This window comes from Haliaeetus leucocephalus, unplaced genomic scaffold (genome assembly GCF_000737465.1).
Source record: "Haliaeetus leucocephalus isolate CR32 unplaced genomic scaffold, Haliaeetus_leucocephalus-4.0 Scaffold428, whole genome shotgun sequence".
Lineage (NCBI taxonomy): Eukaryota > Metazoa > Chordata > Aves > Accipitriformes > Accipitridae > Haliaeetus > Haliaeetus leucocephalus.
The window spans coordinates 6,395,165-6,419,466 of record NW_010972864.1 but is presented as its reverse complement, the minus strand read 5'-3'; the positions used below and the strand labels follow the sequence as shown (position 1 = coordinate 6,419,466).

The following is a 24,302-nucleotide window of genomic DNA, read 5'->3' as shown; positions in this document are numbered from 1 at the left end:
GTGAACACATTTTTGAAAGAAAAAAGCCTTTCTCTTTTTCTGCTTTTTTTTCCCCTCAGTGGAAATAAATCATGTAAAACAATGGGGAAAAAAGTTCACCTGGATGTAGTTTTGGCTGACCTAAATTCAAAAGGAGTTTTATTCTGACATTGATAGGGAGAAGATTTCTTCCCCTTCTTCCGGGAATGTTGCTGGAAGACAGTAGAAAAGCTCTATTTTGACTGAAGCAAGAGTAACACCCAGTTCTATTGAGTGACATGTGTAACTTCTACTGCACAATGAATGCCCTTATTTTGCAGTGCACATGCATACTTAATTTTGTGCGTGTACAAAATTCCATTGTAACCTGTGAAACTCGTGTAACACTGTTGCCATATATTGCACTTCCATACTGTAACCAAAGTAGAGTCAAATCGGTCTATCGTTCTTTCTAGAGAAAATGGAATTTTTACCAGCAATAATAACATTTATTATTTGATGCTTGACAGCTGTCATCACTGAGGTACTCCTTCCTTATAACTGACAATTACTTTCCATTGCATCAGCAGTAGCTGCTCAACCTGTTCAGAAGTTAAAAGGCTGTCATTTTTGCCATTTCCTATCTTGGCTAAAAAATTGTGACAAAAAAACCCCATGTCACCCACTGTTTCCTTAGTAGATAGTCTATAACAATTTTGCTGCTGTTGTCATGTCCTTAAAGACCTTTGCAACAAAATTACTTTTGGCAGGCTACCATGGGCATGTAGCAGACCTAGGTAAACAACAACAACAGAAAGATGCTCACATCAACCTCAAAACTACCTACAATTTTGATATGAGTCAATGAACTTTTACAAGACTAACTTATCCTAGTAGATTTACAGAAAAGAAGACCAAAGGAGCCACCATTCTTCATTAGATCACAAGCCTGTCAGTCCCAGATTCTTGTCTCCAAAGTGCCTGGCAGTGGACACTAGAGAAAAACTACCAGAAAAAAAGGCTAGATTTTGTTAGCTCCCAGCAATCAGCAGTTTAAAAGAATTCCTGCCCAGAAGGTGCTTTTGAACCTCATTTCCATACACCTGATATCTCAGTACCTGCTTAATCCTTTGTTTTGCCCATTTATACTTTTGGTCTCTGTTATACTCTGTAGTGCTGAGTTCCAAATTTTAATTGATCATCATGTGGGAATATAGTTATTTTTGCTTGCTTCAGCTCTGCTCCCAAATAACTGAACTGGGTGTGCCCTCCTACTGACATTACTACCAACATTACTACCAAGTAATGAATTTTATATTAGGATGATCCAAGTCAGAATAATTTAAAAACTGGTGATAGTCCATTACACCAGGTAGAAGTGGAGACCATTATGCAGAAAGGACAGGATACCTACAGAATTCCAGCTCCCCCTGGCAAATTTGCTTTACTCAGACTCTTAAACAAATGACCTTTGAAAACTTCCTCAGGGAGTGTTTAATGCCAAATCCCCAGGCTTCTCTATACTAGATGCTTGTTGAATACCTGGTCCTCTGGGATACAGTTCATTTCATACCCTTTCCTCTCCTTCCAGATGCTGACAATGACAATAACATACAGACTGCACTTGAGCTTCAGTTCACACTGGAGAAACCATTATGGATGTTTTTTGCTACTGGAGAAAAAAAATAACCTGAATATAGCAAGAACTCAGCTTGACACCACCAAGCAGCCTCTGTGGTAGGGGGGAATGAGGTCTAAGTGACTTGGTAGGCACTGGCAGAGAACAAGCTCAGAGGCAATTCTGTCCCACCTGATGCCCTGGTAAGCTTAAGGATTACTCTTGTGTGCCTCAGGCAGCGTGGTCTTCCTGGATATGCACAAAGGCTAGATGCGTGCGTGTCTGTGGAAGAGAACAACAGCAGTTTTTGGAATGTGGCTGCTCTAGTAACTGAGAAGAGATCATGCCTCAGGGCCCAGGACAGGTTAAGAAGGGCACTGGGCAGCTAAGGTGCATTACTCTTTCTCACTTATGGAGACACATGGGCAGACAGTGTCCTTCTCCCACCTGGTATGCCTCATCCTGCAGCTTCTGCTTCAGGTACTCCTCCATCTTCAGTTCGTTCTCCAGCTGGCGGACAGAGTCATTCTCATAATTTTCATCATCTGCTCTGACATAGGGGTCTCCATCTTCTGTAACCCTAAAGACAATTATTAATAAATAGCCTCCTGAGATGAATGACATTCAGAGTCAATAAAACTTCCCTTTATTGTAAGCTATGAGGAGAGCGGGATACTTTTAGTCTAACCACATGCGCCATTGGTTAGCATTTTCCTGGCAGTGGAAAACACTTCTGCTATTTCCCCTCTCCAGTGGTCTGGTAGACCAAAGGCCATATTCTGCTGAAAGCATTTTGGGGATACAGCCCTAGGGAAATGAGTAACAAAATTTCTCAATAACTTGATACAAAGAGGTTGAACTAAAAGTAACTGGAAAGATGCCTATTGTCTTTGATAGGAAAATTCAGGTTCTAAAAATAAATCAGTTTGTTGATCGAGTTGGTCAATAAAAAGCATTCTGTCTTTTCCAGTTAAAAGCTTCTCTTTTTCCAGTGGGCTCCAACAGGCCCCTCAGCCTGGATAAGCAGGAAATAGGACTGCAGGGCATACTAGGGAGCACAGCTGTCCCACTGTCTCCACACTGCCCGAGTGTACCAGACTGGATGCGGGACAGCTCACTCCTGAGGGCATCCTAAGCTCTGGCCTTTACTGTTTACAGAGCTCACTACTATCTAACCATGAAGCTGTCCTCACCTGGATTTAGGCATTTTTTTGGCAATCAAATAGTTGAGAGGGAGAGAAAATATTACATGCTGCATATGGTTTTCAACAGAAGAAGAATGAGAAGAAGGTGGCGAATGGAGCAGGTACCCACATGTCACTGCGGATGGAGCCGGTGGCAGCAGCGCTGTGGATGTACCCTGGCTTCCGCGCATGGATCTGCGCCAGGAAAGCCTTCTCAGACGTTGGGGATGGCACAAGGTCATCAAAATGAGTCCGTCCAAATTCAGAATCCACATTGCTTTCTGTCTCGCTGCCCACTTCTGTGAAACAAAAGGCGACACATGGTTCCATTTAACTTTCACAAGAGAAAGTATGCTTGCCTATTTTTCTAAGCCTTTCTCTGACTTTCCAATTTAGAATGCCACCTCCTTACAGCAAATAACAGTGTATTATTCTATGTATATCTGCAGAGCTAATAGTTTTCTTCTTGTGGTGGGACAGAATAGTGAAGCTTTTGCTTATCTCGCTTATTAGGTAGGATATTTTAATGAGAATACCACAGACTGCATTTTATAACAGGTCCTATATGTTCTATACTGAATGAAATTTCTGAAGAGCGAAATCCCACTCCACATGGAATCACATACAAACTTCTCAAAGTCTTCACTGTATCCAGCTGCACCTCTACACCCATGGCTTTCAGAACTGCTGTATTCCTAAAGCTGTTATTTAGGGACTTTTTTCTAACAGCATAAAAAGCTTTGAAGCTACATTACACTGCTTTTTTGTTGGCTTATATTTTCCTACCTCCCATTTTTTCAAATATGTGTGAAATATTAATGAGGTGACTATCCACCCTCGTTAGCCTCGCTCACCAGAATTTAGTTCTTTTACCAAAGACGACATCGTGTTGGTGATTGAATCTGCTGCCACCAGCAAATCGTTTCTTAAGTTTCGTCTTGCACCTGAAGCAAGAGAAAGACAAAACACAGTGTTAATATTCTTCACAAAATATGTTGAAAGCAGTTTTAACCGTGCTGAAAGCTGCCATTGTGATAATTCAGGGTACCAAAGTCCTTACGAGGGACACGTGCAGAACAGTTCTCTGCACAATAGCCTCATTTACTTATGCTGTATGCAAGAGCAGAAGCCTACCCTCATGCTTCATTTAATCACAATGCCAGATATGCGGAGATTATTCATTGCCATCAAGCTTGCATTTGTGTGGTGACACCAGCAGACCAGGCCTGGAAGATTAAATCCAGCGTGAACTCATTTACAATGTCTGTGGGGGAGGAGGGAAGAAATGAAGTGTTTTGTCTAAGTTCCCACAGCTCTGTTTAATGACACCATTATTGCCAGGTATTTGCCACGTAATTATGGCAAATGTTGAAGAAACATACTTGACCTCATCAAGACTGATATGGATTTTTCTTCTCTGGTCCCTCTCAGCCTCTCCTGTAGCTCAAGGACTTTCTTGTATATTCCATAATTTACTTTCTCTGTCTCTCTCTCTCTTTTTTTAATAAAGGAAGCACTATTGCCTCTCTAAACAGCCCCAAGCTGCTTTTAAACTCTTTCTAATAATGGATCTAGAAGTGCTTCCCTGCTGAACCTGGCAATATTCCCTTAACCATCAATCATGAAAGATCCTTGTGAGCTGCATGAAATACTCCTTCCCTAGGAGCAGGCTGTGGGTAACGCGTGCTTAACTCCCCCAAATCCCAAACATAGCTCCTATTGTAGCTGAATGATCAATATATCCCACGGAACCTCTAATCTCCCAGAATGGATTATTCACAGGAATTGGCAGGATTTGACTGCTGTAGATTCTTTAAAACTGGCTGAATGTAAAACAATACATTTTTAAAAGTTCCCCAAATCTTAAAGAGGTTTTTTAAATATATCAATTAGCAAATGGTTACTGGAATGTAAATTAAAGTAGTTAATCTCTCTCTTACACACACACAAACACTCAGACAGTCACTCCCTCTCTAAAGTCTTCTCAATTTTGTATCTATCTCTGAACTATTGCAAACACCAGGAAAGAGACCCCCCTCGCCCCCAAGATAAACGATGCTTTAACCGTGGCTTGTCTGCATTATGTATATATTGGCAGATCTCTGTTGGTGCAGCACAGAACGGAGCCGTAAAATCTCAGTCCCGCCCCCACCAAGTCATATGTCAAGATGTGACAGAATGGCTGGCTTCAAGTTCTTTGGGTTTGACCTTCCCATCTAAAGAATATGGTAAATAATGACATAAAGCTAGATATTTATCAAATGCAGCAGTTTTAAAATGTGATCGCTAACCTTTTTATATTGTTTTTTATCTTGAACAGAACACACTTATATACTTAAGAAGCATTTGCCTGAGGCAGCCTTAGTATTATTTATGGATATTTTATTGTGGCCACTACATTATTTCTCTTACTCTTAGCTCTGGAAGAAACTGTCCTATAACAGCATAGGGGTTAGTGGTCCATATTTTTGCTTGTCTCAATTTTTTTCACAGCAGAAAGAAGAAAAATATTTCTTGCCTGTTTCTTTTGCCACAGAAAATGAGACATCCAGCACCCTGTTATGTTGGGACTGGGAATTATGCCTATGTTCAATACATGAATTGACAAGCACTTTAGCAGAAAGTTCTTGATTGCATTACAGATTCAACCTTGTCCTAAGATATACACACAGACACAGCTCCCATGAAAACCAAGGGGAAGGGTGCATGAGAGGGCTGAACTGGGCTCCTGGGAACAAACACGCTTCCACTGTAGCAGAGGAACTCCAGAGCTCCACTTACGTTTGTTTTGTACTAGGGAAATGGGGAAAAAATTTATTCAAATAAAAGAATTGCAGTGATGTAAATATTTTAGGACAGAGCAGATTAGAAAAAGAAGGAATATTTCTTCATTTAGATCACATAGACTATTTTCTTTAGTAGTCAACATAATAATGTAATTGGTTTAAAATTTATTGTTACTTGACAAAGATGTGGAAAGAGGAGTGAGAAACATGGTGCAGCCTATGGCAGTTTTCTGGAAACGCATTCATCTAGCTTGATTCCTGTCTAGTCTAGCTGGACCCTTCTCAGAGGCCCAAAGCAAAAGGACAAGGGACAACAGTCACAAGTTGCATCAAGGGATGTTCCAGTCAGATACAAGGACAAAAAATTTACACAGTAAGCATGGTCAAACACTGGAAACAGAGGCTGTGGAAAATGCATACCAGGAGCCATCCAGAACTCAACTGGGAACTCAAATGGTTAAGGTCCTCAACAGTCTGATCTCACTTTGAAGCCCTCTTTCTTGGAGCAGGAGGACATGGTGACTTACAAGAGTCCTTTCTACCTGAACTAATTCTATGATTGTATCATCTATTCCTAGCAAAGCCTTTATTTAAAACCAAACACAATGACAACGCGTTGCTGAACTCAATGGCAATTTTTCTTCTTCTGGTTAACAGAGCACTGATAATGGTCTGACCATCTTGCATTAAAATTCCCTCTTACCACAAAATCCATTATTTGTCATCATCGTCCAGTTTCTGCTTACCTGCTTGCTTTGACAGCAAAGTCTGATGGCTGACAAAGTTGATTTTCAATGGCAAAACACAGTTGTTGCAGATGGTTTTGTTTTGTTTTGTTTCATTGCATGTAACTCAGAAGCTCACGTTCATTTAGTTATTAGCCACAAGAAATAATGATTCTTCAAACAGTCTCTGAGTACCTGAGACAAGCTATTAATGAGACTTACTTTGTGCAAAGGCTTCCTGCACATCTCCTCCCACCCCAGTCAGAGAGTCCTGAGGTGCGTGGGTTGGGGTGGAGCAGGCAGAGGCAGACCTGATGGGCATTGGAATCGGCCGACTGATAGTGTGACTGGGTGAGGAACGTGGGGAGCCTGCCCCTTGGGTCTGCAAAACAATCACAAGGGGTTAAACAGGTCTTTGCAAGAGCCCTCGCCCGCTGTCCTCGTCACCCATCCCTCAGCTTAAAGGCATCACGCTGTTTGTAAATCAGTTGGGTAATGTTAATTTTGCTAAAAGAAATATACTGAAGTCAGCTGTTAGCAGACAGCAAGGCTTCTGTGTAGAAAAATACTAAGTAGGAAAATATGAGTCAAGATCTGACTTCCTTTAAGCATGGGAAAATGTCAGGCAGCTAAATTAAAAAAAATTCCAAGTTCATATGCACTGAAGTATAGACCTTCTCTCTGCCCTCTTCCCTCTCTCACTCCCCTAGTTGGCATGCATGTTTGATAAAACATAACCCCTTCAGGCTGTGAGAAAGGGAAAGATGCTGGCACCGACGTGGCTTTCAGCCTGGTCAAGGGACTGAAACAGCCCCTTTCATCAGAGCACTGCCTTGAGAGCCGATCACAGCCATGCCCTCTGCCTCCCTGCAGGAGAAGTTCACGGTATGTGTAACCTCTCAGTCACATAAAGTCTGACACTTGCAATAAATAATATAGCTTTCTGCTTTTTATTCGGAGCCAGAGAACTATTTTAAGCTGTTATTAAATCATACTATTAAATTGTTCGCTCTACAGGATATACTCAGGCACTCCCAAAACACTGTGGGGATAGGGCAATATAAATTCCTGCTATGGGTTTAGCTGCTGGAAGTGAAAATGTTTTAACACCAGTCATATAAAATGTCATGCTGTTAGCACCTTACAGTTAGTATTACTTAGCTGAAATTCAGGCAGACTTGACAAAATAGTCATTTTTACAAACGCAGCTGGGTGAGTGATACCAAGAGACACAGTGCCCTTTTCATCCACTGTTTCAAAACCCCTGGGAACGTGTATCCACATAAGGAAAAACAAATGCTGCGCCCACACCAAACTGCACACGGCTTTTGACTGAAAACCTGTGTTTGGTAGATGCCAAGGATAGAGTTGGCTTGAGTGCAACACATGCCCCTGGTTGTTTACAGTGAAAAGTAAGCTGAGGGCTGGTGTTTCCCTCACCCTGGCTCTATTTTGAGAATTCAGGAGAACTTCTTAACTCTTCCTATGGCATTTATTTTGACTCTGGTAGTGGCTGCCACTGCAGCCCTGATATGGTTTGGCAGATATGTTCTAAAAAAGACAATAGCAGCCCATTGCAGGAGGAGTGCAGCATTGCCCTTGAGATTTTTATGAATTCCTGCCCTGGACCATAAATAATGCATCAGAATACTAAGCTATTTGTTCTTTTCTCCTATCACCCCTTTCTAAGAGACATTATCACCAGAAAGACATCAAGGGCAAATTAGGTTTATGAGGAATAAGCACATTACTGATGGGAGAATGGAGGATTTAACACTTAAAATTTCTTTAATGGTTGGTTTTAAAACATTTAAATGATGGATGAAAGGGAAGTAGAATACATAAAGGCCAGATGCTCTCCTGTTTCTGGAATCATCTGTACCCACTCCAGCAGAAATGCAGATCTCTAGTCCTCCAGAGGCAGGGCACTGAGCAACCTGGAGATGTTCCAAGGTCCTTGGAGGTCCCCATCAGGGAGGGGATCTGGGATCTACAGCTATCTCCTCTGATGTCCTGACAGGGCATGTTTCATCCTCTGTGAAACAAATGTGCAAAAGAATTTCTGGTTCCCAGCTCCCTCTTTTGCTTGCCCTTTTTCCTCAGCTCCCCTTTGCCTTTGGTCTTGGTTCTAGGGGACACCAACAACAGTGGGAACTTTCAGAGAAGATGAGAAAAAAATGGACAAAATTTGCTTCCTATAGTCAGGTCACATTAAAGGAATGAACTTCAGAATAGGCATTTTATTTACTAAAAATAACAGATGCCTGCCAGTACTTCTTCACTGGAATTTTCCCACAAGAGCAATGTAAAAGCTGTTGTACGCCGGTGCTTACCCTTGTGTCTGCTTTGCAGCTATGACTGAGATCTTGTGTTTATGATAAACAGTGCTCTCTTATCTGTAGCTTTTTTGTTGGAACAAACTGTTTGGGAAGCACAGGGAAATGAAGCATTTGGAGTCCCCTCTCCAGTAAAGAACTTCTCTCTTTTTATACTATTTGGGCAGTATCAGACAGAACTGATGAACAGCAAGTTGAAACAGGAGGTTATTAGGGAATGCCTAATTTCAGAGAAGTGAACACTTCAATTATATTTTACTCATCTAGATCCACCTCAGCCCAAGTTTGTGGGAATGGAATGCTATCAGGATGGGATTGAATTCCTGCTTAGTGGTTATCAGGTGAAATGTGTTTTTCACAGGCTAGAGCTAATGGCCTGAAACCTGTGATAATAATCAGTAGTGACTTCCTGGTAATCTCAACGGAGAAATTGAGCACCGAATTGCTCCCAAACCTCGGCAGCCCCACCAGCTGAGGGCTAAGGCATGCTGAAAGGGGAGCTACCAGGGATATGTGAATGGCTTCAGCTTTTATGTTGTACTTGGTTGCATCTATCAATGTTCTCATGCCTTTTAGGAAAACTTCCATGTATTTTATTTAATTCACCATTCCTAGTCAACCTGCTATGGATTTTAAGTTAACCCTTGCTAGACAGGAAAAGATTTCCCACTATCAACTGTAATGCACGCTTAGGATAAAATGCCTGAAATAAAAACTGGCTTTACAGGAGCTTTAGCCCATTGCTCCCTCTGCCGGAACTGAATTGGGATGACATATGGGGAAAGCCTGTCACACAGCCTCATCAAACGACACGGATGTGAAGAACTCATTATCCTTTCTCAAGGAAGGGCAGGAGAGAAATAGAAAGTTCGTAAGCATTAGATGAATTGCCAGGCTGCTCATTCCAACTGAATTCCTCCAGAAATTAATTTAATCCTGTTTCTCTCAACAGATCATGAAATGGCATAGCGTAATGGGGATCATTTAATGGAAAATTGTGAGAGTAATTCTTTAGCATCATCACCTGGTATTCAGCGAGGCTATTACTCTTGGAAGAAAAAAATAATATCTCATAACAGCCTGAAAATGTGCTTTCACTTGTACTGTCCAGTGAACATTTTATATGATAGGGAAACTCTTGTCACGTGGGAAACTTCTCTTTTGTGAATGGAAGATCTTTCAATACTGCAGAATCGAAAAAACCAGCTCTTACATGCAGGTGATGTTTGTTCAGATTTATTTTTTTGTGTGCAACAGATTGATGCTCTACAAAAATTAGCCAAAATATTAGTTATATGAAGGTGAGCATTACCTACAAAGTCTGCATGCTCTACCATAGACAGAACACATCAGCCTTGTGACTGTAGTTCTGCTGATGAACGCAAGAGGAAATGTGTTTTGTTAAAATGAAACATTTTTATCAGACTCATAAATCAGACTGCTGTCTGAAAAGTGCTTTTTTTAGCCTAATATCTTTCCAAGATCCATTTTGATAATAAAAAGCTCCAAAACAATTAAATCTTCTAAAATTTACCATTAGTAATATAAATACTTGCCCTTTTTGGTCCAGGTTGCAGAAGCCATTTAGAAACTACATTATGTTCCTGAAGACTCACAGGACTGTTAACATCAGGACCGATGTTAAAAGATGTGCACACAATGCCCTGACTTTTTCTGGATAAAGTGGGGCCTCAAACTCATTGCCCTGGTCTAATTTAAACTCAGTTATGTTTTTCTTAAAGTTCCAAATTCTCATTACCTTTTCAAAATGTTATCTATAGTAGAAGTGTTCTTTAATTCATATTCTAGGTTGGTTTCACTACTTTCGGTTAGTGGTTTCCATATCTTACATGTTCTTATTTAGAAGAGTGAGAAAAAGATCAAGACTTCTTGTAGCCATGACTCACTTTCTGGAGGGCTAAGATGTTTAATTGTGAAAATTGCTCCAGGATACTTGAAAATAATGTGTGAAAAAATTGCAAAGTGTTAATTTTGGTCAAAAGAACACACACACATTTCAAGCAAAGGAAGTAAAATAAATCACAGGAAAACAATCACATTTAGGAGTTAGTGAGGCCTCCAGTAAGGAGGTAACTTACTACCTGTTTCAATTCTTCTTCCTAAAGAAAAAAAGGATCAGCACATGAGATTAGCCAGGATGTAAGTGAAGAACAGATACCAAGGCCAAATTTGGAGTACAGGGTTAAAGGTACAGTCGAGGTATGTGACCAGGTCATGGTCCCACCTCTGCACACTTTGAAACACCAGAACAGTGTAAAGTGTGCAGAAAGCTACTACCGTTTCCTACCCCAGATTCTCTTTGTCCAGGCAGTGCAATGACAGCAGGCAGCCCTGACTGCTAGTTGTAGCACTGCAGCATTTCATAGGTAGAGTGAAAAGTATACTGTCTACTTCCAGCTCCCAATAATCTGCTGGCTACTTGGTGGGCTCTGCTGCTCGGGTGCCACCAATTCCTGCATTGTGGCTGCAGGAGCCTGTGCTTGAGGAGGTGCAAATGACATAAGGGGTCAAACTCATCCTTTGATGCAAACACACGTTGCTAAATGGATTTCAGTGAAATTCTTTCTGCTGTTATCAGAGCCATAGTTGACCCAAGTTGCACTGAATTTTCCTGCACTCATTTTATCTGGCATGGCCAACAACAAAACAGACTTTCATGCCATTCAGAGCACTTTCTTCCAATGTGAATTTCTGACATCATCTGTCCTGAGGCACATCAGGTAAAATAGGGCTGGACTCTGCAAATAAAGACACATTTTCCATCTTACCCTAGCCTGTCTTAAAAATGCACATGCTTTTTGATATCTTCATTTTTAACTGAGATCCTTTGTTGAGGCATGTTTCGTTTGTTTAACAAGGGCTTGTTTCTTTATTTATGAAAATGACCAAGTGCTGTTGGGGAAGCATCTCTAAGATCAGAGAGTTAGATGTGGTTGTCAAATGGCATGTCTTACAGAACAAGCAACTGAATGGGCAAAGTTAAAGGAACTAGCAAAAGCAATTCTGTACTGTCAGCTGGAGTAGGTAATAGTGTACAGCGCTGAGTTGTTTTTCTCACAGTTACTAGTTAACTTGGTTTACGTGTCAGTTTGTTTCTTTTCTTATGTTTTTTTATGTGATGTCCTCAACAGAGAAAACTCTAAAAACACCTGAAACCAGACCACAAAATGTTTTGTGTTTGGACATGTCGAATGGTCGATCCAGAGATTGCTAGCCTGAAATCTAGAGATGCAGCCAAATCCTTCTACAAAAGAGCAAAACAGGACTGTATTGCATCATGCTGCAGTATTATTTAAAGGATTGTATTAATTATTCAATAGTTCAGAGCCTGTCTCTGATGTTCCATCCACTTAGCAGTAGGTGACAACGGTGATGCAGTTTTACTACAGGAACATCATCTGAGCATCATTTGAAACCCCTGAATTGAAAGACCAAGGCAAAATACAGAAAAGGAAGGAAACAAAGCCAAATTTTATGGGTGAAAATAGTCAAGTTCTGCAGAGTTCTGTCATCATATCTCCTCCCTCTCCTCTCTTGCCTCACTCTGCCTGTTCTCCTTGGTAGTATGAGGTGGAGCTCCTTACCTTCAGCAGTTTCATGAGGCCTTCTAACTGAACCATAAGCTCCCTCCGGCTTTCCTGGAGAGCAGACATCCTCTGTTCCAGCTCATCCTTCCGCTGTCTGAGAAACAAGCAGATCTGATCAGAGCTTACCCCTCACAGCGTCAGCAGCTTTTAACTGCATCGTTTCCCCAGCCTGACTATGAGGTATATGCCTATAGATCGCAGGAAAGCCAACACACTGTATGAATTCAGCATAGTGCTTAGAAATGGGGCTACATGAAAGCTAGGGAGTTCCCTCATACTGAGAATATTCATGGGACTGAATATAGTGATTAGGAAAAAGACACTGACACAGACCTTTCTCCAAAGTACCAATGAGGTTCAAACAAATTGGTGCTACATTCCCTTGTGGGAATGCCTGGCAATTTTTGTCTTTGGATCTCTCTAGTCAATAACCTCACTAGCTGTCATGAGAAATTAAAGCCATGCCCTGAAGGACATGAAATTACAGCAGGGGCACTGAACAAAGCGAGATATCAGAGAAGCTAAGAGAGTTCAGAAATTCAGCCAGAAAACCACAGTGATCTGCTTTTGTTTCTGTTTTTTTTTTCTGAAAGCAGGAGTAAGACTGTCACATAGTGGAGATATAACTGCTTGAAAACACCTCTTTGGACTCGGAGTCCAGTGCTGCTCCTGTGACAGTGTGAATACTGAGCCATTTCGAGTGACAGCCAGTTTGTGCCCCCATAAATGGGAGCAGCTTTGATTCTGCACAGCTCCACTGCACAGGACGGGGGTTCAGCACTTGCACATGTTCAATCACTAAATTGTGTGAGAGGTTCCCACATAAATACAAAATAAAATTGCTGCCTCCTGGAAGCCATGACATAATTAACAACATTACTGTTGAAAAACATACATATTAGGTGCATTTTATACACTACTAGGTTGCTAATAACATAAAACCACTATGTCATTAGCCTTGTACTACCTACAAAATATGACAATTTAATCCTAGATGGAAAAGCACCACAGCCTACAAGACTAAGTACATTTCCTATATTTTGGGAAATATGAGGTTGAGCCTCCTCTGTAAGTGAGAAGTTACTGATATAAGCAACACTGATTTCTACAGGATTGCTCATGTGTGCTCTCTCTCACCTATATAATAGGATCATATAGTAAAACTGCCAGGTTGTATTTACTCTTCTGGAGGATTAATCTATTTTCTGCTACAAATTGCCTGTGTTGGCTTTTCTTTTCCAGGCATGTAATGGTTGGAAATGCTATGAACTGTACAAAGGCAACTAAGTTTAAGAAACTGCTAATTAAAAATAAGATACCCTATCCATGTAATTTGAAGTGGCAGGTCCTAGCACAGACCTCTGCTGAGTTTTAGATTCATTCTACGGGGACAGAGGATCTAAGCAGCGTGCAATGTACAGGCTGCTTCTCTGACTTTTTTCTCCTGCTGTACTCCAGAGCAAGTTCTCGGAAGCAATGGGCTTTCCAACCTGTCTGCAAGACCGCCCTGGTAATATGAAGGAATGCTGTGTTCAGAATCTCATTTCGGCAAATGTGCAACACTACAGCAGCTAGTGAAAGATGCTGGGACAGGTACCCAGAACATAATTTACAGATTCCAGCATTTCTTAGTATTATATGAACTAAACTGCCCTACTCTCCTAGCTGCTTCAAGCCCCCAAAATCTGCGGGGTAACAGACATAAATCAGTGCTGCTGTTCTGAGTCCTTCTGTTTTACACATGATAAGAACAGCCTCATGACATCTTAAGTGTCTAGGAATTTGAGGCGGTGTTGAAATTCCACAGAAAATCAAAAGCCAATCTTTTGCCTCTCAAATGCTCAACATTTTAGAAGGTATGCAAAGCAGCACAGACCCACAGATTAAAAGTTATTTTCTGACTCTGACGCTGCATGTTAAATCAGAAAAGATATCATAACTGAGGAACTCAGCATCACTGCCTAGGGACATCCCATGTCAGGAAATTCAAATAAGGATATTATGCTTTTAATATGTGTAGCAAAATTGAAAAGAGGGAAAAATTAAGTAGTCAGTCTGCTAACACTGCACAGTCATTTGATTTTTTTTTTTAAGGATAATGAATTCTATTTGTCAACTACGTCATAGAAAGCTAATCTCCTAAACCTGCTCAAAATAGACTTTAAGCTTGATGCACAGGAGCTACATTATTGGTATATTTTATGTGGTGTACTCACTTTCTTCACAGTCAGTTTTATATGTCTCACAGAATGTCACTTGCCTGTAGATATCTAGAAGTAATTACATACTAAAATCACTTGTAGAAATGAAGAAGCTAATTTGTCTTCAGATTGGAAAGGAAATGATTTGTGAAACAGAAAAATATTTTAGTGTGAAAAACTCCATAGTAAACCTATACAGTATTTGTAAAGAAAAAATTTAGCACAGTTTCTTACAGTAACTTCCCTTGGTTATGAATCAGACCACTAAAATATTACTTGTGTGAGGAGTGCTAAGTGTTCCTTAGCCTTCTCATGAGAGAACTGCTCTATGCAGGGGGATAAAATTTAATCTAGCATTATTTCACTAGAAAGAAAGTGTTTGCACCCTATTCTCTATTCACATGAAGTGTTTTGAATACTTCTTACCGGATTCTGTCTGGCTCTCACAACATGCATGTCAGGACTTGCAGGGAGCCTGCAGATCTGGGCCAATGACTATTGTACTTCTTCAATATGATACACACACCAATTAGTAAATCCATGTAGAGCATCCTAATTAACATTCAGACACATCCATATCAATGTTTTTAGCTTGGTGGGATAATTGGAGAAACGATCCTCCAAATCTTCAGCTGCTGCAGATGACATTACTCCTCACTTCCCACGTGACAAGGAGGATCATTCTGCAGCCTGGTCTTGCACCATGAAAAGAACTGACCTCTCCTTAGAGTCCAACACATGGGGGAAATTTCCAAAAATGAATGTCTAATTCTGGCTGTATTTTCATGTAGTTCTTTATTTACTTTAGCATAAAAAAGAAGTCTTTGTAGAAGCAGTTGTTCTGACAGAACGATATTTTCCCCCATATAATTAATGGCATTTGGACAGTGCTGTGGGGACCTATTCCAAATGACCTAAGGGCCTAACTCTGCAAACAGTAATGCACATGCTTAATTTAATGTAGATGAGTAATATGTGAGATTCCTCATGCATGCTGTTTAAAGCATAAGCTTAATTACTTCTAGGACCACAGCCTGCACCAAAAATGGACAAAAAATACACATTGTGTTATTTACTTTAAAAAGCCCCCAAAGCCATAAGCCGGGCTTATCTCTTATTTCTTCTCTTACTGAGAACGACTGGCTCGCCCCAGTCATGGCCAGAGGTTTTACTGCTGTGGACTTACCTCAGGAGCCGGAGCTCTGCAAGGAGAGTGGGATTTTGTTGTGCCTTCTCCGGTGTGGGCTGAGACGCCTGCTCATGTTCAAGTCGCAGCCTCTGGATCTCCTGTAGGATTTCTCTTGGGGAGGAGAATAAGCAGAAGAGTCCAAGTCAGTAATTTTACACAAAACCAGCTCACTGGACGTCTCAAGAGGAGAAAAAGTATGATTGTACGTAGCTCTTCATCAACGTAGATATAATGACTGGGCTCCAAGCAACAAAAGAAGCCCTCAGCAATCGGAGAGGCCTCTGGATATTTTTTGAATAAACTTTTAGGATTTTACCATAAAGGGAAATATTTCTTCAAGACCCCCAAAAATCAGAGGTAGACATGAAATAGCTCTATGCTTAATTAAATTGCTCCCTTTTAATTCTTCCCCATGAACATTTCAAGCACCACGTGAGCTTAACAAAAATTAAAATAACCTATCTGGCCTTTCTTGAGTATCAGAGAAAATATTGAGCACTTCAAAAAATACTTTTAGTGTAAGAAGAGATGTGAGAGCGGTCAACAATTCATGGAGAAGCACTTTAATAGGACTTGCCAGCCCTGGAGCGCTGTCAAAAGGCTAATACAAAGCTTTGCAGCAGAAGGTTGACACCTTCGTGCATTTTGTCTCTTCTTCACAACGTGCTGGATAGCAGACGGTCAGGAGGCAGCCTCGAACTATGAAAGACAAATCAAGACAGGAGCTGGTGGCTCATCACACAGTGACAGAAGGCAGTGCAGAGTTTGGAATAGGAAACCATCTGGTCTGGGCTGGCCTCTATTTTACAGTCCAGCAGTAAAAGCAGAGCTCTGCTGCCATATTTCATGGCACCAGGCAGTCTGATACCCAGGGCCAGATCCTCTGCTGCTAACAAACGGGCACCACTCCTTTTTGGGGTCGGCTAGCCTTTTTCTCCTGGACACTCTCTCTCAGTCTCGGTCACATCCGTACCTAGTGTCTCATTTGATCAGCAGCCTAACTTGCTGCTAACCTTTCTGCAAACCTTTCCCAGGCAGACTGTGTTCTGGAGAGCTTTAATCATCTTTTTCACAAATAAAAGCAGGGGAGCATAACATTACCAGCGTGACTGATCCTTTTATTGTTTCATGTTATAGTGCTCCAGAGGATCCAACTCAAAGTTAATCTGGGTTTGAAACAGGACAGGCTTTTTTTTTTTTTTTTAACTCTTAACAAACAGCAGCTGGAAACAGTAAAGTATCGATGATTGCATCACGTCATTGAACAGTACACTCATTAAAACACAGGGTAGCTATGGATTTCAAAGCCTTTGCTGTATTCTGTGGACCTTTTTGTGCCCTGTGCTTTTCCTAGGGGGAGGTGTAAGTGCATGTATAAGCACATTGCACAGAAGTAGGTGGTAAAAAATGTCAGGAAACAAACAAACATACACAATATATGGGACTGAACAAAACCAGGTACTTTGTGGATGCTTACCGGTTTTTATTTTCAAGCTCTGCAATCAGCTGCCTTTGTTGCTTGTTTGCATCAATGGTGAAGGAGATATCTGATGCCCCTCTCTGCTGACCCTGCTGCTGTTGTGAAAAAGAGAAGGCTGCATTGAAGGAGGAATAGCCAGCATGCACCCATGAGTTCAACACATATCTGTTCTGTGAAATCTGCTTACAGAAAATGCAGTAGCAAGCTTGCCTACACTAAAAAAAGAGCATCCATATTGTGCTCACACCAGTATGGCGCCATTGCTAGTAAAAGCAGGGTAAGTGCTAAAGTAAATAAGACTCAGTGTTTACCATCCTGTCATTCATTGCTTCTTCAAGGAGCTTCCTCTGAACCGATTGTAAAAGGCAACGGCACTGCTGCAGGCAGTTGCTGTAATATGGCTCTTAATTTTGATACTACAGACAAGAGGAATACACTGAAGCAAAAACCAGTGTCTCTCTCCAAAAAGAAGGGGATGTGTTTCCAGTGCAGTGATGCTTTGTTCTCTTGAAAGTAGGGTTTTACTTTCAGTTTGAAAGCTGTACTCAGTTTTCAGTGTGGCTGCGTGGCCCATTTGGCCAAGTTTTCCTATAAACTCTGATGGTACTTAAGAAAAACTCTTTCCCCAGTCCTTCAGGTACAGCAGAACCTTTTTTTCCCAATAGAATGAAGTGGGAATTACACTATTTCTTACCAAACTAGGCAGTGCTCACTACAGCTTCATTGGACTATGCTTTTTTCATGTTCACCAGCAATAACCAAATACTGTTCACACTCCTGTATTTCAGTTTTGTATCAATGACAATGCAGAGCAAGACATTTAAAGTTTCACAGCTATCAAAGATATCCATTTATTTCTAACTCCAACCTGAAAGAATCAGACATTAAAAAATACTCTGCTGAGTTACTGCTGTGATCTGAGTGTTTCTCACTGTAAAAGCCCTGTGAAGTGTAAGTCTGGAGCCCAATTTTATGTGATGCCAGGCACCTCCTCCTCCAGGAGGTGGACCCTCAAAAAGGATGAAGATAATCTCAGTGCAAACCTTTGTTAGCACTGTCTGTGAGGAAAGGACAGTACCTTACGCCTGTAACCATTTTTTCTGCTGTGGATACATTTTCCCATTAACACTCCAACCACAGTGAAGCAGAGCAGTGCATAAAGAAGAACTGATGCACACTGGTGGATGTCATGACTGATACAGGGGGAATCAAGATCTTTATCCTGAATGCCCAGTGTTATTAATATATTTCATTCCTTAAAAAACAGAATGACCGTCAGCAAAGTTTTAAAAATTTCCACTGTGCTCCTAATGTGGTACCACTCCTGTGCTCGGAGAGATCTCTGTATACAGAAACCTTTTCTTTTCCTTCCGTCTCTTTTGTTCAAAGAGCACAGACAGATGGCAATGAGAAATTCAGCATTTTCCTTCAAACCAGCTCTATTTAAAAGCTACTTCAATATTGTTTCCTAAGCTTTCCCCCATATCAGGGGCACATGTTATATGCAACTGATTTCTACCAGTTTCTACCCAGTGACATTATTAACCGGAAATCTTGTTCCCATAAAGAATTACCATCCTTCAGAAACAGGACCATCACCTACAGGTTGCCTTAAATTTGAAACACTGTGCGTCACGCCTCTGGAAAGGATTGGTTTGGGCTGGGCAGGCAGACCAGGAGCACCCCAGCACCCCTGCACCCTTTTCTTCCCCCGCAGCTGCGGGTAGTGTGAAATGTTCCATGACAGATGATTTTCACTAAACCATCATTTATGGTCCCTTGTTCTATCAAATGTGCTGAGATGGAAAAAAGTAACTAGGCTGACCTTATTTGTGCCACTTAGGATTTTATATGCTTCGATTAGATTCCTGCTTCATTCTCTCTTATTCCTGAATATAGTTAGTGAGGTTTTAGCCTGTCATCACCTTCTATCTTGGGATACATAGAGCAGAATAATCATTGCTCTGAAATGAAAATGGGAGCCAGGGCTAATGCAGGGGGTCATTACAGTCACCCTGCTGAAGATCATTCTTTAAAATCCTCAGCACTTAGGGCCCTAGTGGCCTTGATATTTGAACTAAAGAGTAAAATGGATTCACCACCCCATTTTCCCACTGCAGTAAATCATTAACCTTTAACCAAAGCTAGTCCAGACAAGATTTTCTAGTCTTTCCCGAGTTCAAGATGTCAGATTCCCTTTGCTGTAATTGTTTAAATACCATTGCATTAGTATATAGATTGTATGCATTAGTATGTGGACTCTTCGTTTTAAATGGACTGCATAAAAGTGTTATTACTGAAGCATAACAATGTCTGATGACAAGGATAGGGAAAAATAATCCATTAATCATTAAGACTGTCAGATGTAATTTCCCCGATCTTGCCAAGCCCCTGGAACACGACAGAAGGAAAGTACCTTTTTTTAATTAAAACACTTACTGATGAAGAAGTTTCTGCTGCCAGCCTTGCTGCATACCTGGCGATCAGCTTGTGTTCTTCATCCAGGCGACTTGCGCTGTCGAGCACGCTGCTTAGGGTTGGAGAGGAAGGAGGGAAGACATGTTAATACATGGTAAAAATGACCATTGCTCTGTCACGCTGTCCACTCACATACCCTCATTACAGAATTTAGAAGCAAAATGTTGCCAAATTAACAACAGCAGATGTTAATTGAGCAAAGGGGAGAAGTGGGAGCATAATTTCCCTGGAAGGATCAGCTCTAGGGGCCAGGCAGCACCTTCCCTTAGGGGGAAACAGCAGCAGTCTGGAACCCCTGCGATGTGCAAGATGCAACTTGTAGACTGCTGTGTTCAAAGAGAGGTGGGACGTGGTTAGGACCACCAGTCAGCACTTGTTTTTCTTCTCAGCTTTGTCATATCACCTAAAAGAGTGATTACTTTTTGGACAGTGGATGAGCAGGAACCTCAGTGTTTGTTGAGAAAAACTTTAGAAGCTTTGTCAGATTTGCAACAGAAAACAATATTTAGGAAAGTTTTGCAGGGCACTTATCACGGACCACAGTTTGGAACCACTGATCCAGGAGTTTATAATCAGACTTTCTCTTTTACTCTTGGCTTCTTGATATTTGGGAGTAAGATTTCAGAGAATCACATAATGGTGATCAGAAAGTGCAAGAACTAAACAGCAAATATGCTGAATTCCTTTAAAATATTGCAACTTATTACTTGTATATCACCACTGATGCCAGACTTAGACTCACTTTACCTTGGGGCTGTCCTGGTTTTGGCTGGGATAGAGTTAATTTTCTTTCTAGTAGCTGGTATAGTGTTATGTTTTGGATTTAGTATGAGAAGAATGTTGATAACACACTGATGTTTTCAGTTGTTGCTAAGTAGTGTTTAGACTAAAAGTCAAGGATTTTTCAGCTTCTCATCCCCAGCCAGCAAAAAGGCTGGAGGAGCACAGCCAGGACAGCTGACCCAAAGTGGCCAAAGGAGTATTCCATACCATGGGACGTCACGTCTAGTATATAAACTGGGGGGGGGAGTTGGCCGCAGTGGGGTGGATCGCTGCTTGGGAACTAACTGGGCATTGGTCCGCGAGTGGTGAGCAATTGCATTGCGCATCACTTGTTCTGTATATTCCAATTCTTTTATTGTTATTATTATCATTACTATTTTCTTCATTTCTGTCCTATGAAATTGTTCTTATCTCAACCCATGAGTTTTACTTTTTTCTCCCTGATTCTCTCCCCATCCCACTGGGTTGGCGGGGGGAAGCAAGCGAGTGTCTGCGTGGTGCTTAGTTGCTGGCTGGGGTTAAACCACGACAGGAGCCAACTCCTGCTGCCAGGATGCAGGAGTCTACTAGCACAACTATGAAGAGCTTTGGTCACGTGCACAGAATCTCCATAAAAATTACTCAGAAAGTGTAAGAACTAAACAGCAAGTATGCTGAATTCCTTCAAAATATTGCATCTTATTACTCCCCCCCCCCAAATATCAAAGGCAAATATTTCTCTCAGGTTAATCCCTTGCCAGCTCTTCCTATTTTAAATGGAGGCTCTTATTTAGTCAGATGAGCAGGAAAAAGGTAATATAGTGAGAACAAAACATTTAGAAGTTTGTAGAGAACCATCAAAACTAATAAACTGACAAAAAATGAAATCTGAAGATGACTTTGTTGACCCTGGATAATCCTGGTATTTAGAATCCTATATTGTATTACTTTTTTAGTATATACAAAGGAAAAAAAATCAAGCCCCTAAGAAGAGGTGAGAAGAATGCTTTGCTGTGTGGAATACAAGACAGCCTGCAGACTATCCCAGACAGCGGTAAGTCTGACTTATTTTCTTAGCCCTTGGCAATTGTCTGATGTTTTGGCTGAAGGGAGACAGGCACACACCTCCCTACCCATGGACTCTTTAGGGCATGCAACCGGTTGCTGGTGAATGAGCTTCATGTTTCAAAAGAGTGTGCAAAACAAGGGTTATTTTGGGCATGGGCATCTGATTCTGACTTTTGCCAGAAATTGTGTCTTGAACTTTAAAAGCCTTCCAAATGAAAATGGCACTTGTGCAAAAAGTTCTGCTTTTGAAGGACTGGCATCTTTAAAAGGAAAAGGAAATATTTCTCCAATATTTCTCAGTGAGTTCATATCCCCAGGTACCTCAGGGAACTACAGTGTGCATCTTTTCATTGGCTTGATTAAGTCCACTGGGATTTAGAAGCTATGTTCAAAAGATGAATAGTGGTTGATATTCATTGATCATTAAACTAAAGCTGGAAGTCATGTGGATTTGTTACGGCTTGCTGAGGTAAGGGAAAAGAGGCAAACATCATCTTTTTCTCATTCTGACAATAACCTGTGAGACCACAAACATGAAGTTCAGAAAAACAGTAAAGCTATGAAAAGTCAGACCCAGAGGGGTTCTGTGCAAGCTAAGCTTGTGCTGCAGACTGCACAGAAGACTTCTGGTGGTAGATGAACACTGACTTTTTGGGTTTGGTTATGTTTAATTTATTTTGTTACGTATATAGCTTAATTCTATGCTATTTTTGTGGGATAACTGATTTACTTTCTGAAAAGACCCAAGCTAAAGGTATTTTTCTAAATTTATACAGTTCTGCTTCTTACACACTCATGCTTACTGTCCTGATATGTCATCCAGAGAACAAAAGGGGCAAGCAACTCTTGCAGACACATAAAATTATGCAAACCAGGTAATAAGGGTTACTTTCATGACAGTATAATTAATTTTTAATTTTTCCATAAGGATTAAAACATCACATCCTAACAGATGGCCATGCAAGCATTCAGCATCAATTCTCCTTTTTAGAGCAATGTGCAACCATATTATCCATCCTGGAAAAATAATGGATTATGGTTCCACTTGTTGGCATAACACAATCTGCAACATAGTGCTGAGATGCGAGTTAACCCCTGAGACAATGACTTTACTGAACGAACCAAGCCACCGCAGCTTTTTGATTCTTACTTGCTATTTAATGTCTTTGATATATATTTATGTGTAGATGGATGTCATAAAACAGATGTAACAGCATGTCAAATTTGGTCTATGAATGCCACAAATCACTGGCCGCAAAGCTTTGTAAATTAAATTTCAATGTCTGAGATATATTTAGTTCTGGAATGTACCTATTCTATGTGATCATTAAGCACAGAGGTACACACAGCAGCATCAGCCTTGACTGCCAAGATTTTTATGCCTCAAGAGTTCTGATTTGCCATAATTTACTTCTGTTTTACTTCAGCAACTTCACAGACTATGATACAGTGAAATACAAGCTTTAAAATATTATGAATATGTGTGCAGAATTTGGGACCCTCAAGAGAATGACTCCGGCATCCTTTTGAAAGAAACTGAACATTTTGCATACAAATATCTTGCTGCTGATCCTTTTCTTTTAAAAAAGTTAACCAACACTTAACACTGCTGCTCCATTAGTGACCATTTCTTTAAAGACTTTATAATTATTAGCACTAATTGGTCTGGCAGAATTATCACCATTCGGACGTAGAGTGAATATCCAACATTATCACCTGTACAATAGGACTTCTTTTTCAGGCTTTAGTTGATCTGTGTAATATTCTGTGGTCTAAGGGAGATCCATAAAAAAGGCATCTCAAAACTGCAGGCAAAGGATGATAGCTTGTGAACAAAGGAGTGATGTTGGAGGATCTTTGCTATTTCTCAGGCTTTAGATGTGTCACACCAGCCTGTTCTGCAGTAGGCACCCTGCAATAGGGGATATGGATGTCCCCTGACGGTCTTAAAATTATGTAACCGCTGGTTAGAAAAGTCTCAGAAATGTCAGTCTTGTGAAATTTTTGCCATAGAGATATCAGCGTGGTCTTCATGACATGCTCTTATTCTACAAACCTTCACTTAATAAATAATTTACTATAGTAAAATACCAACAAATTAAAGGGTAGGTTTCTAAGCATCAGGGCTATAAGAACAATGTCCTAAGAGCAACAAACCAAATATATCCTGAGGATTGTTTATCTGTGGCATTTCAAAATTCTCCTGGTTTAAAGGTACTTTAAACTGAGACACATCATCTGAGCCCTCTGCTATTGTTAATTTGCCATTTGCTTTACAATCACCGAGATTTTACCATCAAAATGTTAGTAACACTCAGGTATGTGGGTATAATCATACAAACTAACTCCATTCAAGGGAGCCAAATGTCTATACATTTCCTCTGTAATCAGTGGGTCTCTGAATGTTTTTCCTCCTTCAAGGGAAGATTAGACCAGCCTTCCTAGCCAGAGTTAGTTGTTGTGCACACCTCCTTAATAAACAATTTTAAAAACACCATAGAATAGCATGGCACTTTTACAGTACGGACATATGACTCATCACAGTACTACACAGTATAACATAAATCAGAAAATAACTTTCTATGGAACAAAAATAACCTCCTACTTATAATATATTTTATCATATTTTCTTCTGTACCTGAAAAGAAAAAGACTGAAATATGTGGACTTAACATTCAAAACTAGGTAAAATCTCTAATGTATATGAACAAAAAGGAAAACTATTTGCAGTTAAAAGCTATTTTTTAGAATCAGACACTAAAGATGAACTAAATTAAGTACCGAGTATTGTTTTTACATCCTAAAACACACTGTACCATTAAACTAATCAAAACATGTGGCCCAGGGATACTTTTTCTCCCCATACAGTTACTATAAATAATGAATTAAGTCTTTCTCTTGTATCTTAA

The 24,302-nt window shown here is 40.6% G+C and overlaps 1 protein-coding gene across 3 annotated transcripts in view; it reads right to left on the bottom strand.

Moving 5' to 3' along the window:
- The window catches only part of DTNA (dystrobrevin, alpha), a 99,136-nt gene that overhangs the window by 9,036 nt on the left and 65,798 nt on the right, over positions 1-24,302 (bottom strand). For 2 of the 3 annotated variants that reach the window (XM_010574373.1, XM_010574374.1), the window contains exons 12-19: positions 19,525-19,612; positions 17,083-17,180; positions 15,603-15,716; positions 12,213-12,309; positions 6,494-6,653; positions 3,615-3,704; positions 2,891-3,059; positions 2,024-2,156 (exon numbers count right to left, since the gene is read on the bottom strand). In XM_010574373.1, the coding sequence (XP_010572675.1) occupies positions 2,024-2,156; positions 2,891-3,059; positions 3,615-3,704; positions 6,494-6,653; positions 12,213-12,309; positions 15,603-15,716; positions 17,083-17,180; positions 19,525-19,612 (949 nt within the window). Of the gene's footprint in view, positions 1-2,023; positions 2,157-2,890; positions 3,060-3,614; positions 3,705-6,493; positions 6,654-10,709; positions 10,728-12,212; positions 12,310-15,602; positions 15,717-17,082; positions 17,181-19,524; positions 19,613-24,302 lie in introns of all 3 variants that reach the window. The other variant, XM_010574372.1, reaches the window with a different exon arrangement.